Raw genomic sequence first — 13,278 nt, forward strand, 5'->3', positions numbered from 1 at the left:
TGGGGAAAGGATATTCTCCCAAGTGTGGGAGATGGGTGTGTGGATATATGTGTGATTTTCGCATAGATCAGCCGAAACATTGGCTGCCAGAATTATACAAACACGTTGCGCAGTAGAAGTAAATAATGCAATGAATTAATTTCATTATTTGGCTTACCTGGGTTGTGCCCAGGTCATTCAGAAGGCAACGTGCTTCTGACAATGTTTTCTTTTGGCTGACCCAGAAAACAAGCCAGGTCAGCTGGAGATTGTGGAAGGAAATGCATACCGTCTCAATGATTCACCCACAGAGCCCAGGTCTCAAAGCCAGCCCAATATATTTTGTTGCCTGAGGCAAAGGACAGTATGGTTCACACATGCACCCATTCCACATATAGCAGTGAATCCTATTTCAGTATTAGCAACCGGGCACTGCTCTGCCCTGGAGGGAGATAAGCGGGGTGGAGGGCAAGCTTTGTGATGCACAGCTCTCTTCTCCAACAGAAGGGTATAGTCAGGGAGCTCAGGAGGGATAGCTGAGGACCACCAACTGCCCCCCAGCATATGCTGCCTGAGATAGTCACCTCACTCTGACTAATGGTTGGCCTGGCCCTGCCAGGTCTTATCTACCAATGATGTGGGGAGGAAGTGTAATGTAAGCATTATCAACTATATCAGGCATGCTGCCCCTTTAAGAGACATAGCTATGGCCCGGAGCCCAGCTCCTAGAGAGCTGATTCAGAGGTGTGGCCTGGCTGGAGAAGTTTGTTGCTACTCTTTGCAGTGCCCCAGGCCTCATCAGAATTTTTTTTGTGTGTGCTACCATTAATTCAGCTTATAGAGAGTTTCCATGTAAGCAGCAGAAGACATTGCAGGGAGCACCAGAAAGTTTTATATAAGACTGTTCCTGGGGAAATATAACATTCTAGAAGAGCAATCTAAGGTTGCATCCAGATAACCTGGTTATTGAGCATTCATCCTGATTTCTTTGCAGAGGTTAGATGATGTGTCAAGCAAAGATGCATTTTGCCATCACTTTGCTTATTGTAAAATGTGAATTTGCTGTGTAAGAACTCCAAAACAGCTTTGATTTTGCAATCTGAATTTCACTGTATGCGATTGAATCCCATCCCAAAGTAGCAATAGTCTGGAAATGTCCCTACTCAAATGATCCAACATGTAAGTTTGCATTTTGCAACATGTAAGTTTGCAACATGTAAGTTTGCATTGCATCGCCTTGACAAAACTTGCCCTCTCTGTTCTTATGCTTGTAGATGCTGTGTTCACCATTGCTATGTGAATCAGGACCAAAAGATACAGTTTAGAATTACCTTGTCATATTGCAGAGGAATCACAAATCGCTTGCAGGTTGGTATAGAATTGAGTTTGGTGTTGTTTTCAAAGTTACCGTCCAGGTTTTTTAAATAAAACATCTGGTACAAGCTATTGTCTTTATAGGAGATGATGTCGAAAACCACATGGTCCTCCTCCTCGTAAGCATTCACGTGGTGAAAGAGGACCATGGCATCTGTGTAAAACTTGGCAGAAACAGGTTTCTTGGTCCTTTTGTCAATAAGGTGGATCCAGGTCTACAAAATGGCAACACAACTTCTGGTTAAGAATGTTGCTGTCATAAAGATGGAAATTACATTACTCAATCAAACTGAATAATTCTGTATTTTCATTTTAGATACTTTGTTTTAAAAACTGTATATGGGTTGTATTTTATTTTATGTTGTCTGCTTTTCTAACCCAACCTGGGACTGCTGTTTGAAAGGCAGCATATAAATCTCAATAGTTTTTTATTTATTTATTACATTTATATTCCATCTTTCCTCCAAGAAGCTGAAGATGTGTATATTGTTCTCCCCTCCCTGTACTCACGTTGTAGGGTAGGCTAGGCTGACAGACTGTGACAGGCCCAAGGTCATCCAATGAGCTCAATGGCCAAGTCAGAGTTTTAAGCCATGAAGAATAATGCCAGATTAAAGGGAGGAGTGGAATACGAGCTGACATTTTAATGCCAATGACATCAAGTCTTCGCTGGGGCTGATTGGAACTACAGTTAGGGATCCATTTCAGCTTACCTCAACTTCTCATTGTTCCAGTCTTAAATTCACTTCTCTGTATGTCCTCAGCAGCTTGTAATTTTTATTTTAATCCTCATGAAAACTCATCAGCATATCTGATTTTTCTGGTAATATACACATTTTTGAATGCAGTTCTGAACATATATAATGCTTTTTTTGCTATTTTCATTAAAATTTTCATTTTAAATTGCACACTTTCCTGCAAATATATGCATTTTTTAAAAAAACACTACTGGGTTGGAGAACCGCATTGCAAAATTCATAGATATGTGCATTTTGAAGGTTAATTGTGTTTCAGTTCATATATTGGTTTGCAGAGTGCAAATTAGCTGGCTTCCCATTAAAATGCAAACAGAATCAAATCTCTTCTCCATCCTAAGTTGTGGTCTAAAACATCTGAAGAACATCAGGTGAGGAAAGGCTGTTTTAGTCAGTGTTGGGCTTTTTATGTTGTTACCGGCTCTGAATATATAATTTTTGAAATAAAATAATGGAATCCAATGCAAGGAAATAAACTTCCAAATGTTAGTTAGACAACATGCAGATGTGACCACCTTATACTGCAGAGGTGACAGCCAAGACTGTGTGAATGTTATTCCAGGGGTTTATTGATTTCCGAGTCATCACATCAAGAAAACTCACATAAGCAAACAGCCTGCCAATTGTTGCTTAGCCATGTTCTCAGGAAAATATGGGCTTTGGCACCTGTAATTTAATGTGAGGTGCGGCATTCCAAAAGAAATGTCCATGCTAATAACAAATAATATGTTGGATGGAGTAAGGGAGCTGTATAAAACTAATAGGCAGTTACAGAAAATTCACTACTGCTGTACTCAGCAAGAAAGGAGGGGGTGGGGGAAAGGTATATATATATACCTTGTCATCCTTATGGAACACGAGGCAAGAGGCCCAGTTCACCCCTCTGATGTAGGCTGTTGCCATCTTGAGTATATCCAGTTTGAAGGGCTGCTCTATAAAGAGGATGTAATTTTCCGAAAGGCCGAAGCTGTGGTAATAGCTTGGGTGGAGCAGGGAGCGAGAGGGGATGGAACACATGACTTCCAGGTGTTTCAAGCAAGACTTCTTTTTCCTCTTTTCGCTTGCTAAATAAATAAAAGAACACATACACCGAGGGCTGTCAACATTTTGGGGCCTGTGAGCTCTTCTGCAAACCAGAGAACTGCCACACCAGTTCTTCCCTTACAACCATACCCCCTGCCATAATGAGACTTGAATAATGCTTTCTATCAGCTATAGAAGTTTTCTTTCAAGCATGAATTTAGGAGGGGAGGGGGCCAGGAAAACAACCCTTTAGTAGGGAAGGAACAAATCTGTCAATTTCGGTTTCTCTCAGTTTCTTATCCCCCCCCCCATCTTAAGTTCAATTTTGTATGTATTTTTATGCATACTTGATCGAGCACATGCATTTTTGTACACATAACAGCTGCAGAACTGCACTGCAAAATTCAATAAAGTGTGAATTCTTAAGGATGGCTCAGTTTGAGAAGTGCACATTAGGTAGTTTCCCATTAAAATGCAGATTCAGATTCATCCTTCATCCCCTACACACACCCACACCCACACCCACACCCTGCTCACCCACACGTGGTCATTTTTTAATTCATAGACCACCTACCCATACAACATGTTTGTTCCCTTGCTATGATCCTGGTTAAAATGCCCCCCAAGCTGCTATTTCTGTTAGGAGAGGAAGCGCCCCTCGTGTTCTCCAAGCACAACGTGTTGTATAAATCCACCTGATCCTGCTTTATTTCGCATTAATAAGGAGCTCAGAGATGCCAGCTCCTTGTGCCTCTTACCTGGTACTGAAGAAGGGATCTTAAAGATAACATATTTTGTCTTCCCCTTATCCACAATGGAGGTACCCATATTGAGAACATTTCCAGCACTGTCATAATGGGGATGGGATGTTGACAGATTGATGGCCACATACTTGGTGTAGTCAACCTACCACAGGATAGCAAAAGAAGACAGAAGGATGATGGGATGTGTTAATGATCATAATTCACATCCCAGAAAGTGCTGGTACCTTTGCTAAGGAATCTGTTCAGGGGAGGCTGGTCCATTAGGGCAAATCCCCACCAGACTCACATCTACCCGCATGCAACTCCCACCTGCCTCCCTTCCTACTTAACTAACAGTTCAGAGGGTGGCACTGGCTGCTGCCTTCCTCTTCCTTAGCTTCAGTGTTGCCCTTGTAGAACTCAGGAGGAAAATATTAACTCTGACTAACATTGGTGTTATGTACTGAGTTGAATAGGATCCAAACTGCAGCAGTCTGATTGGTCCTAGAACAATAGGATCCAAAAGGCAGCAGTCTGATTGGTCCTAGAACAATAGGATTCAGAATGCAGCAGTCTGATTGGTCCTAGAACAATGCAGCAGTATGATTGGTTGGCAGGAACTACCCAATCATGCTCCAGATAGAAGTGAATCCACAACCTGATTGGCTTACAGTAGAATTCCGGAATTAGCCAATCATGTGCAGCCCATTGTGTAAATAATGTATATAAAGCAGATACTTTGAGGGGACTTTCATTCATTCCTCCTCACCACTATGAGCTGAATAAAGAGCATGAAATCACTTTGCGACTCTGAGTATATTTCACTGGCGACGAGGATGGGATCCCGCTGAGCTGACTGCCACACACAGCACCGCAGCACCGCCACCTGCCGCACCGCTGCCTCGCACCGTGTATCCAGGCTTCAGCTCCGGGACACAAGGAACTCAGAATGGCAACCGACAACAGCTTCTCGCCATTCAACCCAGCATCTGGAGACTGGGAAGCGTACGCCTCCCGTTTCACCTTCCTCCTAGAAGCCAAAGGGGTCACCGACGAAGAAGACGCCAAGAAGAGGGCGATATTCTTCAGCGTCTGCGGAGAGGAGACGTTTGAAATTGCCCGGGCCCTCCTTGCGCCTGAAGACGTCGCTACTGTTCCATACAAAACAATAATGGAACAGCTGAAGGGGCACTTTTCGCCGCAGCCCTCAGTGGTGGCTCGTCGAAATGCCTTCTACGCAAAGCGGCAAGCCCCTGGGGAAACCATAACTGGGTTTGTGACCTCTCTCCGCCAAGCCGCCCGGTTCTGCAACTTCTCAGAGCTGGAGAACATGCTTCGTGACCGCCTCGTCGGTGGCCTGAAGGATGAGAAGCTGCAACGACGCCTGTACGCTAAGAAGGACCTAACGTTCCAGGTCGCTCTGGAGGAGGCCCTGGCAACGGAAGCTGCTGAGAGGTCGACGCAAGAGGCACGGCCGAGCCAGCTGTCCCAACCGAGGGTCCACCACGAAGACCTCACCGATGACTCAGGATCCGACAGGGAGGAGGTGCACCGAGTACAGCAGCGCACTCAAGCAGCCCACATACCACAGCTGCCTCGACGAGGAGGGAACTGCGCAAGCTGTGGAGAAAGTCACGAGAGGAGGACCTGCCGTTTCCGCAACGCAGAGTGCAGGCAGTGCAGAAAATTGGGACACATCGCCCGGGTGTGTCGGGCTCGGCCCACCCGACGCCAGGCATCAGATGACCAATCCAAGAGCCCCAGGTCCCGGGGCCCAACGCACCAAGGCAACTCGACAGAGCTCACGGACTTCCAGGTATACCAGTTGCCCCACCCCAACGTAGAGAAAATTTATGTTGACGTACAGATAGAGGGGGCCCCATGCCGCATGGAGCTTGACACGGGTTCAACTCTATCCATAATCTCGGCAAGGACCTTAAGGAAACTGTGTCCTACTGGGGGTCCCAAACTCAGGCCGGCCCCATTCACCCTCCGGGACTTCCAAAAACGTAAGGTCCCCACAATGGGGGTGGGGACCTTCAGGGTGCAATACCGAGGGCGGACGCGGCAACTGGACTTGCTTGTGGTCAAGGGCCCCTACATTAGCTTACTGGGATTAGCATGGTTTGGACCACTGGGGCTAGCCGTCACCGGGGTGAACCACACTAGCTTACAAGTGGACGTGGACGCCATATGCAAGGAATTTCCGGGGGTTTTCGATGGGAAATTGGGACAGTATACGGGCCCCCCCATTGCTCTACAGCTTGACCCCGCAGTACGACCGGTCAGGCTCAAGGCCCGCCGGGTCCCGTTCGCCCTGAAACCTCGTATAGACGAGGAATTGGACCGGCTCGTGGAGCAAGGAGTGCTGGAGCCGGTGCCTAATGCCCCCTGGGAAACCCCAATCGTCACGCCCGTCAAGCCTAATGGTTCAGTCCGCATCTGCGCAGACTACAAATGTACCATAAACAAGGCCCTCACGGCCCATGCATACCCAGTGCCAGTGGTCAGCCATGTTCTTGCCACCCTGGCTGGGTCGAAAATTTTTGGCAAGCTAGACTTGGCCCAAGCATATCAACAGCTGCCAGTAGATGAGGCCACAGCAGAGGCACAGACGATTGTGACGCACAGAGGAGCATTCAGGGTAAAGCGGCTGCAATTCGGTGTCAGCGTGGCACCAGGCATATTCCAGAATCTAATGGACTCTCTACTTAAAGGGATTCCTGGCGTCACCCCCTTCTTCGATGATGTGTTGATTGCCGGGCCCACACCAGAGGAGTTTGAGGACCGCCTCCGCACCGTTCTGCACCGTTTCCAGACGGCGGGTCTCAAGGTGAAGCGGGAAAAATGTCTACTAGGAGTGCCTCAGGTGGACTTTCTGGGATTTATGGTGGACGCAGAAGGGGTCCACCCGACTGGGGACAAGGTACGGGCCATTTGTGATGCCCCAGCGCCCAAGAACAAGACTGAACTTCAGGCCTTCTTGGGACTATTGAACTTTTACCATTCCTTCCTTCCCCACAAGGCGGCGGTAGCAGAGCCCCTACACAGACTCCTGGACAAGCGGGCCCCTTGGGTGTGGGGCCAGCGCCAGGAGGCCGCATTCCAGGCAGTCAAGGACTTGCTTGTCTCAAACTCGGTCTTGGCACACTTCGACGAGAGGCTGCCGGTGGTGCTAGCATGCGATGCCTCGCCCTATGGAATTGGCGCTGTCCTGGGACACCAACTCCCGGATGGAAGAGAGGTACCGGTGGCATACTTTTCCCAGACACTCAACGCAACCGAGCGGAACTACTCGCAAATCGACAAGGAGGGATTGGCAATCGTGAAGGGAGTAAAAAAATTCCATGATTTCTTGTACGGGCGGCCCTTCACCGTGGTGACTGACCTCAAGCCGTTGCTTGGCTTATTTGCCCCTGAAAAGCAGACCCCCCAAGTGCTGTCTCCTCGCGTCCTCAGGTGGTCAATTTTCCTTGCCAGCTACCAGTATGCACTGATTCACCGTCCGGGGAAGGCGATGGGCCATGCGGATGCCCTCAGCAGGCTACCACTACCGGAAACAGGCCCCGACCCAGCACCTGCACAAGAGGTTATGAGCCTGGAGCTGCTTCCCGACCGCCCCATTCAGGCACAAGAAGTTGCACACCATTCCAAGAAAGATAGGGTCATCTCCCGGGTCCTGGACTGGGTGTGGAGGGGATGGCCCAGCAGCAGCCCCGGGCCAGAATTCGCCGGCTACACAACCCGCAAACATGAACTGTCGGCCCACAAGGGGTGCCTGTTATGGGGAAGCAGGGTCGTTGTTCCCCAGCCCCTCCGCCAAAGGGTCCTCACAGCCCTACACGAGACACACCCAGGGGTAGTAAGAATGAAGGCCCTTGCCAGGAGTTATGTGTGGTGGCCGGGGATCGACAGAGAGATAGAGGCCTGGGTCAAACACTGCCAGGCCTGCCAAGAATCCCGCCCAGATCCCCCAAGGGCCCCAGTCCAGTCCTGGGAGTCCGCCCGAGCACCATGGTCACGCCTGCATGTAGACTTCGCTGGCCTCTTTCAGGGGAAAACATTCTTCATAGTGGTGGACTCCTACACCAAATGGCTGGAAGTCGCACTGGTACCGTCCACTTCTACGTCCGCAGCCATCCGGGTACTACGCAGGCTGTTTGCAACCCACGGGCTCCCTGACACTCTCGTCTCAGACAACGGGACTGCATTTACGTCAGGAGAATTCCAAACCTTCACAGCGCAGAACGCCATCCGCCACATCCGTTCGGCGCCATTCCATCCTGCCACCAATGGCCAAGCAGAACGCATGGTGCGGACCACCAAGGACACCCTTCGCCGCATGACGCAAGGGGATTGGGAGTACCGCCTTGCCACATTCCTTCTAGCACAGCACAGCACCCCCAGCTCAACAACTGGCCGGAGCCCCGCTGAACTACTAATGGGTCGGCGCCTTGCAATCAGATTGGACCGCATTCACCCCGATAGAGCTCAGGATGAGGTAGTGGTGGGGGAAGGCAGGAACCCCCGGACCTTCGAGGCCCAGGACCCAGTGTACGCAAAGAATTTTGGGGCAGGCCCAGCATGGGTACCCGCCACAGTCACCAGGGTCACTGGCCCCGTGTCGTACGAGGTGCTAACAGATGGGGGGCAATGCTGGCGCCGCCACTGCGACCAGATACGGCAACGATTCCCGGGAGAAAACCAGGAGGAGGAAAGGTCAGAGGAGTCCCAAGGGAACAGAGGGGCAGTGAGGCCCATAGAGCACGAGGGGCCAGCAGGAGAGGCAGAATCAGTAAATACAGAGAGGACCTGCGAGGCCGAAAGGACACCGGAACCAGAACCACGACTGAGCGAGCCGGTTGCGCCAGACCAAATAGCCCCATCACAGCCAGCATCCTTGGAACACGAGCCAGAACCTGAACCCCGGACCAGGGAACACCCCAGGCCGCAACGCACACGTAGGCCGCCAGCGTACCTCGAGGACTATGAATGCGACCTCCCGGGCAGGACTGGAACTTAGAGGGGAGGGGTGTTATGTACTGAGTTGAATAGGATCCAAACTGCAGCAGTCTGATTGGTCCTAGAACAATAGGATCCAAAAGGCAGCAGTCTGATTGGTCCTAGAACAATAGGATTCAGAATGCAGCAGTCTGATTGGTCCTAGAACAATGCAGCAGTATGATTGGTTGGCAGGAACTACCCAATCATGCTCCAGATAGAAGTGAATCCACAACCTGATTGGCTTACAGTAGAATTCCGGAATTAGCCAATCATGTGCAGCCCATTGTGTAAATAATGTATATAAAGCAGATACTTTGAGGGGACTTTCATTCATTCCTCCTCACCACTATGAGCTGAATAAAGAGCATGAAATCACTTTGCGACTCTGAGTATATTTCAATTGGCTCCACCTACTGTTTGCCTCCTTGCTTTCTGTCCTACCAGTCCTAATGAGAACCAGCCTGCACTGAACCTACGGCTACCCTTGCCAAGGATTCTGTTGGGCAATTCACCAGGAAGAGCAAAGACTAAAACAATGGTATTTAACATGTGGCCTTTAGCTTAATTTCACGCAAGAGGAAAGGATGGGGGGAAAGGTGGGATGGGTGGGGAGAGAGAAGGAATGGCCCATCCAATCTGGGCTCTGGCCTCATCCAGTGCTAGCTATAGCACCAGACATTTGGCCCCCAAGGGAATGCAGAAGAGATAAGGTTGCCCACCCCAGACTAAAGCAACTCAGAAATATACTTCATTCAGATCCTGCAAGTTTAAGAGTACTAGAATTGAAGGGACTTTAAAAGATTAAAATGGCAGTGGGCCACAAGGGTTCCGTCCAGACCGTCACTATTTTGGTGCATGAGTTTCAGTCACAAACTGGCAAAAAACTCACTATTGTAAAGATGAACTTTTTGCAGCAATGAAAGGGATAGAAAAGTGCCCTGGAAAGTGTGGGGCATCATAAAACATGCCCACAAATGAATCAAGATGGATGCTCCATAAACAAGCCATCTGGCGGTGACCACTGGTGGCTGCATGACTGAATTATAGGATGATATGGAAGGCTCACTTTATCAAATCCAAAGTATAATTCATGCAAAAAGATATGCAAAAAGTTCCACTGTGATAGGATCCACTAAACCTAATTACACCTGACAGATTCATCTGCATTGGCCAAGCTTGTAAGATTTATGAGGACAATTAAGTATGATGATAATCAATGCCGGGACTCAGTGGCAGAGCTGAATCATGTTTGCTAGCTCCAGTCCCGACATCAATGCATTGAACAGCTCTTGTACACAGAGCATATGGACACACAGTTTGGAGATGACTGGCTCTGTGTAGAAGAGAAAATCCATATGTAGGGATCAAGGGTCTGACCAGGAGGTGGCATCCCCCCCTCCCAGGTTTAGTTGTCTTCCGAGTGCTATAATGACATGAATAAAGAAATGTTGAGAAAGGATCCAGTCCTGGGAATTAAGTCCCACTGAAACTGTGGTTGGCCTTACTTCTCAGCAAACACGTATAGGATTGCACTGAATGGTACACTGGAAGCAGGGGTGGGCAGAAGGTAGATGTCTGGGTGATTTGCAAGGGTTTCAAACTCTCAATTTGTCCAACAACAGCAACAGCTAAAAAGTATTTCCCCCTCCTAATTTAGGTGGATGAAAAGGCATGCTTGGAATAAAGCCTGAAGTGGATTTTTGTGTGAAAGGACTTGGGAGCTTGGTTCTGGAAGGAGATTGTGTTGAGAGACACCCGCTTCCTTTCTTTTGCCTGTTCTCAGATTGGTTTAACAATTGATCCCTCTTCCTAGGGAATTCTGAAAACTATAGCTTTGTGAAGGGAATAGGGTTCTCCTAACAACTATCAGTAGCCTTAACAAACTACAGTTCCCAGGATTCTTTGGGGGAGGCCATGATTGTGGTACAATAGTGCAGATGTGGCCCAACACAGTGGGGTCCCCTACACAAGTTCCTTTGGAATTAGGTTTACAACTATGCCCTCTGTATCTGTCAAATCATCTCCTTGCAGCAAAGTGGTTTATCATTTGAGGTCCATTTTTACCAACTCCACCATTGCTCTCATTTGCTGGCCTTTTGCCTTATGGGGTCTACTCGTAAGACACCAATGCTTACCTTCTCCAAGGTCTCCAGAGTCCGAGGATTGATTTTCCTAATGAAATTAACCTCACTTGTAGCATAGTAATCGTCACCATTTCTCATTATGTTGATGAGACAGTTGTCTGTGAACTCAGGTATTGTGTGGGATAAATAACAGAAAGCCCTGTGGACAAGGGGAGGGAGGGGAAATTGCATCACAGTGATAATCTTTCCTATCAGCTTCACCAGGATACATCTTTAAATGCTAAGAAAATGTGAAAAACTGGTGTGGTACATATGCATGCACATTATTTGGTTAGACAATGTGTGTTAATCTGCAGCTGAACTTGTAAGTATACCACATTCAATAGGATGGTACTTCAGGCAGCAACTAAATTCTACCTATGGCTCCAGCCTGGTGCTGCTCAGATGTTTTGGACTATGATTCCCATCAGCCCAAGCCACCAAGGCAGGGATGGGGCAGTTGTTTGTCCAAATCATCTTGAAGACACCAGGTTGGGGGAAGACACCTGTGATAGGTCATTCACACATGCAAGGAACCACTTGTACAATACTCAAGGGATGGTGTGTTTGTGAATTCGGCCTATTGGTGGATTAAATGTCATATATTTTATTTATTGGACAATTTTTACACTAAAAAGTGTCAAATTGACTTGATAAACTAAAAATACAACACACAGAAACAAAATAAGGCCAGAAAAATTGAGAAACACTGGCAATGTAATATACATAAGATGCTAATCCAAGGACCAAGGAGCACCACTATAGGAGGCAACATCAATTAACCAAAGGCCTGGGTAAACAGAGAGGGCTTAGCCTGGCACCTAAAAACTGACAAAAATGGCACCAGGTGTGTTGAGCTAAGAACGGCATTCAGTAGATACTCTTGTGTGTCCTGTCTGTCATGTTGCTAGTATCTACTAAATTTTTGAAATTCTGAATAATGGACTGTTAGGTAGCGAGGATGTCACATTCCTCTACTAACATCAGCAAAATGCATGTTGGAAAGCACCCAGGTATCTTTGTAATGCTGAAACATAAACACACATTTCCCAGCTTAAGTAGTGACCCTTAGTATCAAGAATGAGGAGCCGCTGGCTTTCCAGGTGCTTTGAACTACAACTCCCATCCTTGGCCATTGCCATGATGGCTAGAGCTGATGGGAGTTGGATTCCAAAATCATCTGGAGGGCCATACATTCCCCACTCTACTTTATATGTTACATGTAATTGTAATCAAAAATAGGGGAGGGGTCAGGAACTTCTGGCTCAAGGGTTCTATGTGGCCCAAAGGGCCTCCCTCTCTAACTCACAGCCACTTCCCAGGCCTACTTCCTCTCCTCCATCTGCCTCTCCTCCTAGGCCCCCTTTTCCTTGCTGTTGAACTGTTTCCCTCTGATCAGCACAAGTGGAATAGCAGAGAGGGGAGGTGTAGACTCAGCTGATTGGTGGCAAATAGTATTTGTATCTGACAGGTATGCAGAGCTTGCATTACAATTTAATCATTGTGACCTGGGCAAAATTCCATACATACATACCCTCCGATTTATGCCAATGTTGGGTTTGCAAGTGATATGGTTATGTTAATTTGACTAAACAAATCCCTGCATTTGTTATGTATGCAGAGGGAGGTGGAGACCTCTGAGTCAATGAAGGTGGGAGAGGAATCCTGTTCTCACGTAGGTATTTTTAAGGTGGCTGGACAACAATTTCCTTTGTTAAACCTATAGCTAGAAGTTAATAGCCCATTAACTTAGCGGTTAAAAGCCAGTGGTTCACTGTCAACTGAAGGGGCAGGTGTCTGTGTCTATATGAAAAACAGTGCTTTGTAAGGAGGCATTATATTCATAAGTAAGTAGAATAGGGAGAGTAGGGACGAGTGTGCCAACGCTGTGCCGCGACCGTGGCCTGGTTCACATGTAATGCTAAGCCATGGTTAATGGTAAACATCTTAAATAAACAACAGTTTTATGTAATGTTAAGCAATAGTTTAATAAACCATAGTTTAGCATTAGGTGCAAACCAGGCTAGTGTCAACTTCCATGAGTTGTGAAGTTGACCATCTGCAGCTTGTTGTAGCTCAGTGGCAGGGCATCTGCTTTGCAATGAAGAAGGTCCCAGGATCCATCCCCGGCATCTCCAGGTAGGCCTGGGAAAGACTCTTTGCCTAAAACCCTGAAGAGCTGTGGCCACTCAGTGTAGATAATACTGACCTAGAGGGACCAATGGTCTGTCTCAGTAAGGCAGCTTCTTGTCTTCCTATGAGCGTAGAAAATCAGGG

At 47.8% G+C, this 13,278-nt stretch overlaps 1 protein-coding gene across 1 annotated transcript in view; it reads right to left on the reverse strand.

The window, feature by feature from the left end:
* BCO1 (beta-carotene oxygenase 1) overlaps positions 1–13,278 on the reverse strand; it is a 35,181-nt gene that overhangs the window by 11,888 nt on the left and 10,015 nt on the right. Inside the window, exons 4-7 of the mRNA XM_053399563.1 lie at positions 11,014–11,161; positions 3,890–4,037; positions 2,946–3,172; positions 1,311–1,568 (exon numbers count right to left, since the gene is read on the reverse strand). Of these exons, the coding sequence (XP_053255538.1) occupies positions 1,311–1,568; positions 2,946–3,172; positions 3,890–4,037; positions 11,014–11,161 (781 nt within the window). The remainder of the gene's footprint in view (positions 1–1,310; positions 1,569–2,945; positions 3,173–3,889; positions 4,038–11,013; positions 11,162–13,278) is intronic.

Source organism: Podarcis raffonei, chromosome 8 (assembly GCF_027172205.1).
Source record: "Podarcis raffonei isolate rPodRaf1 chromosome 8, rPodRaf1.pri, whole genome shotgun sequence".
NCBI lineage: Eukaryota > Metazoa > Chordata > Lepidosauria > Squamata > Lacertidae > Podarcis > Podarcis raffonei.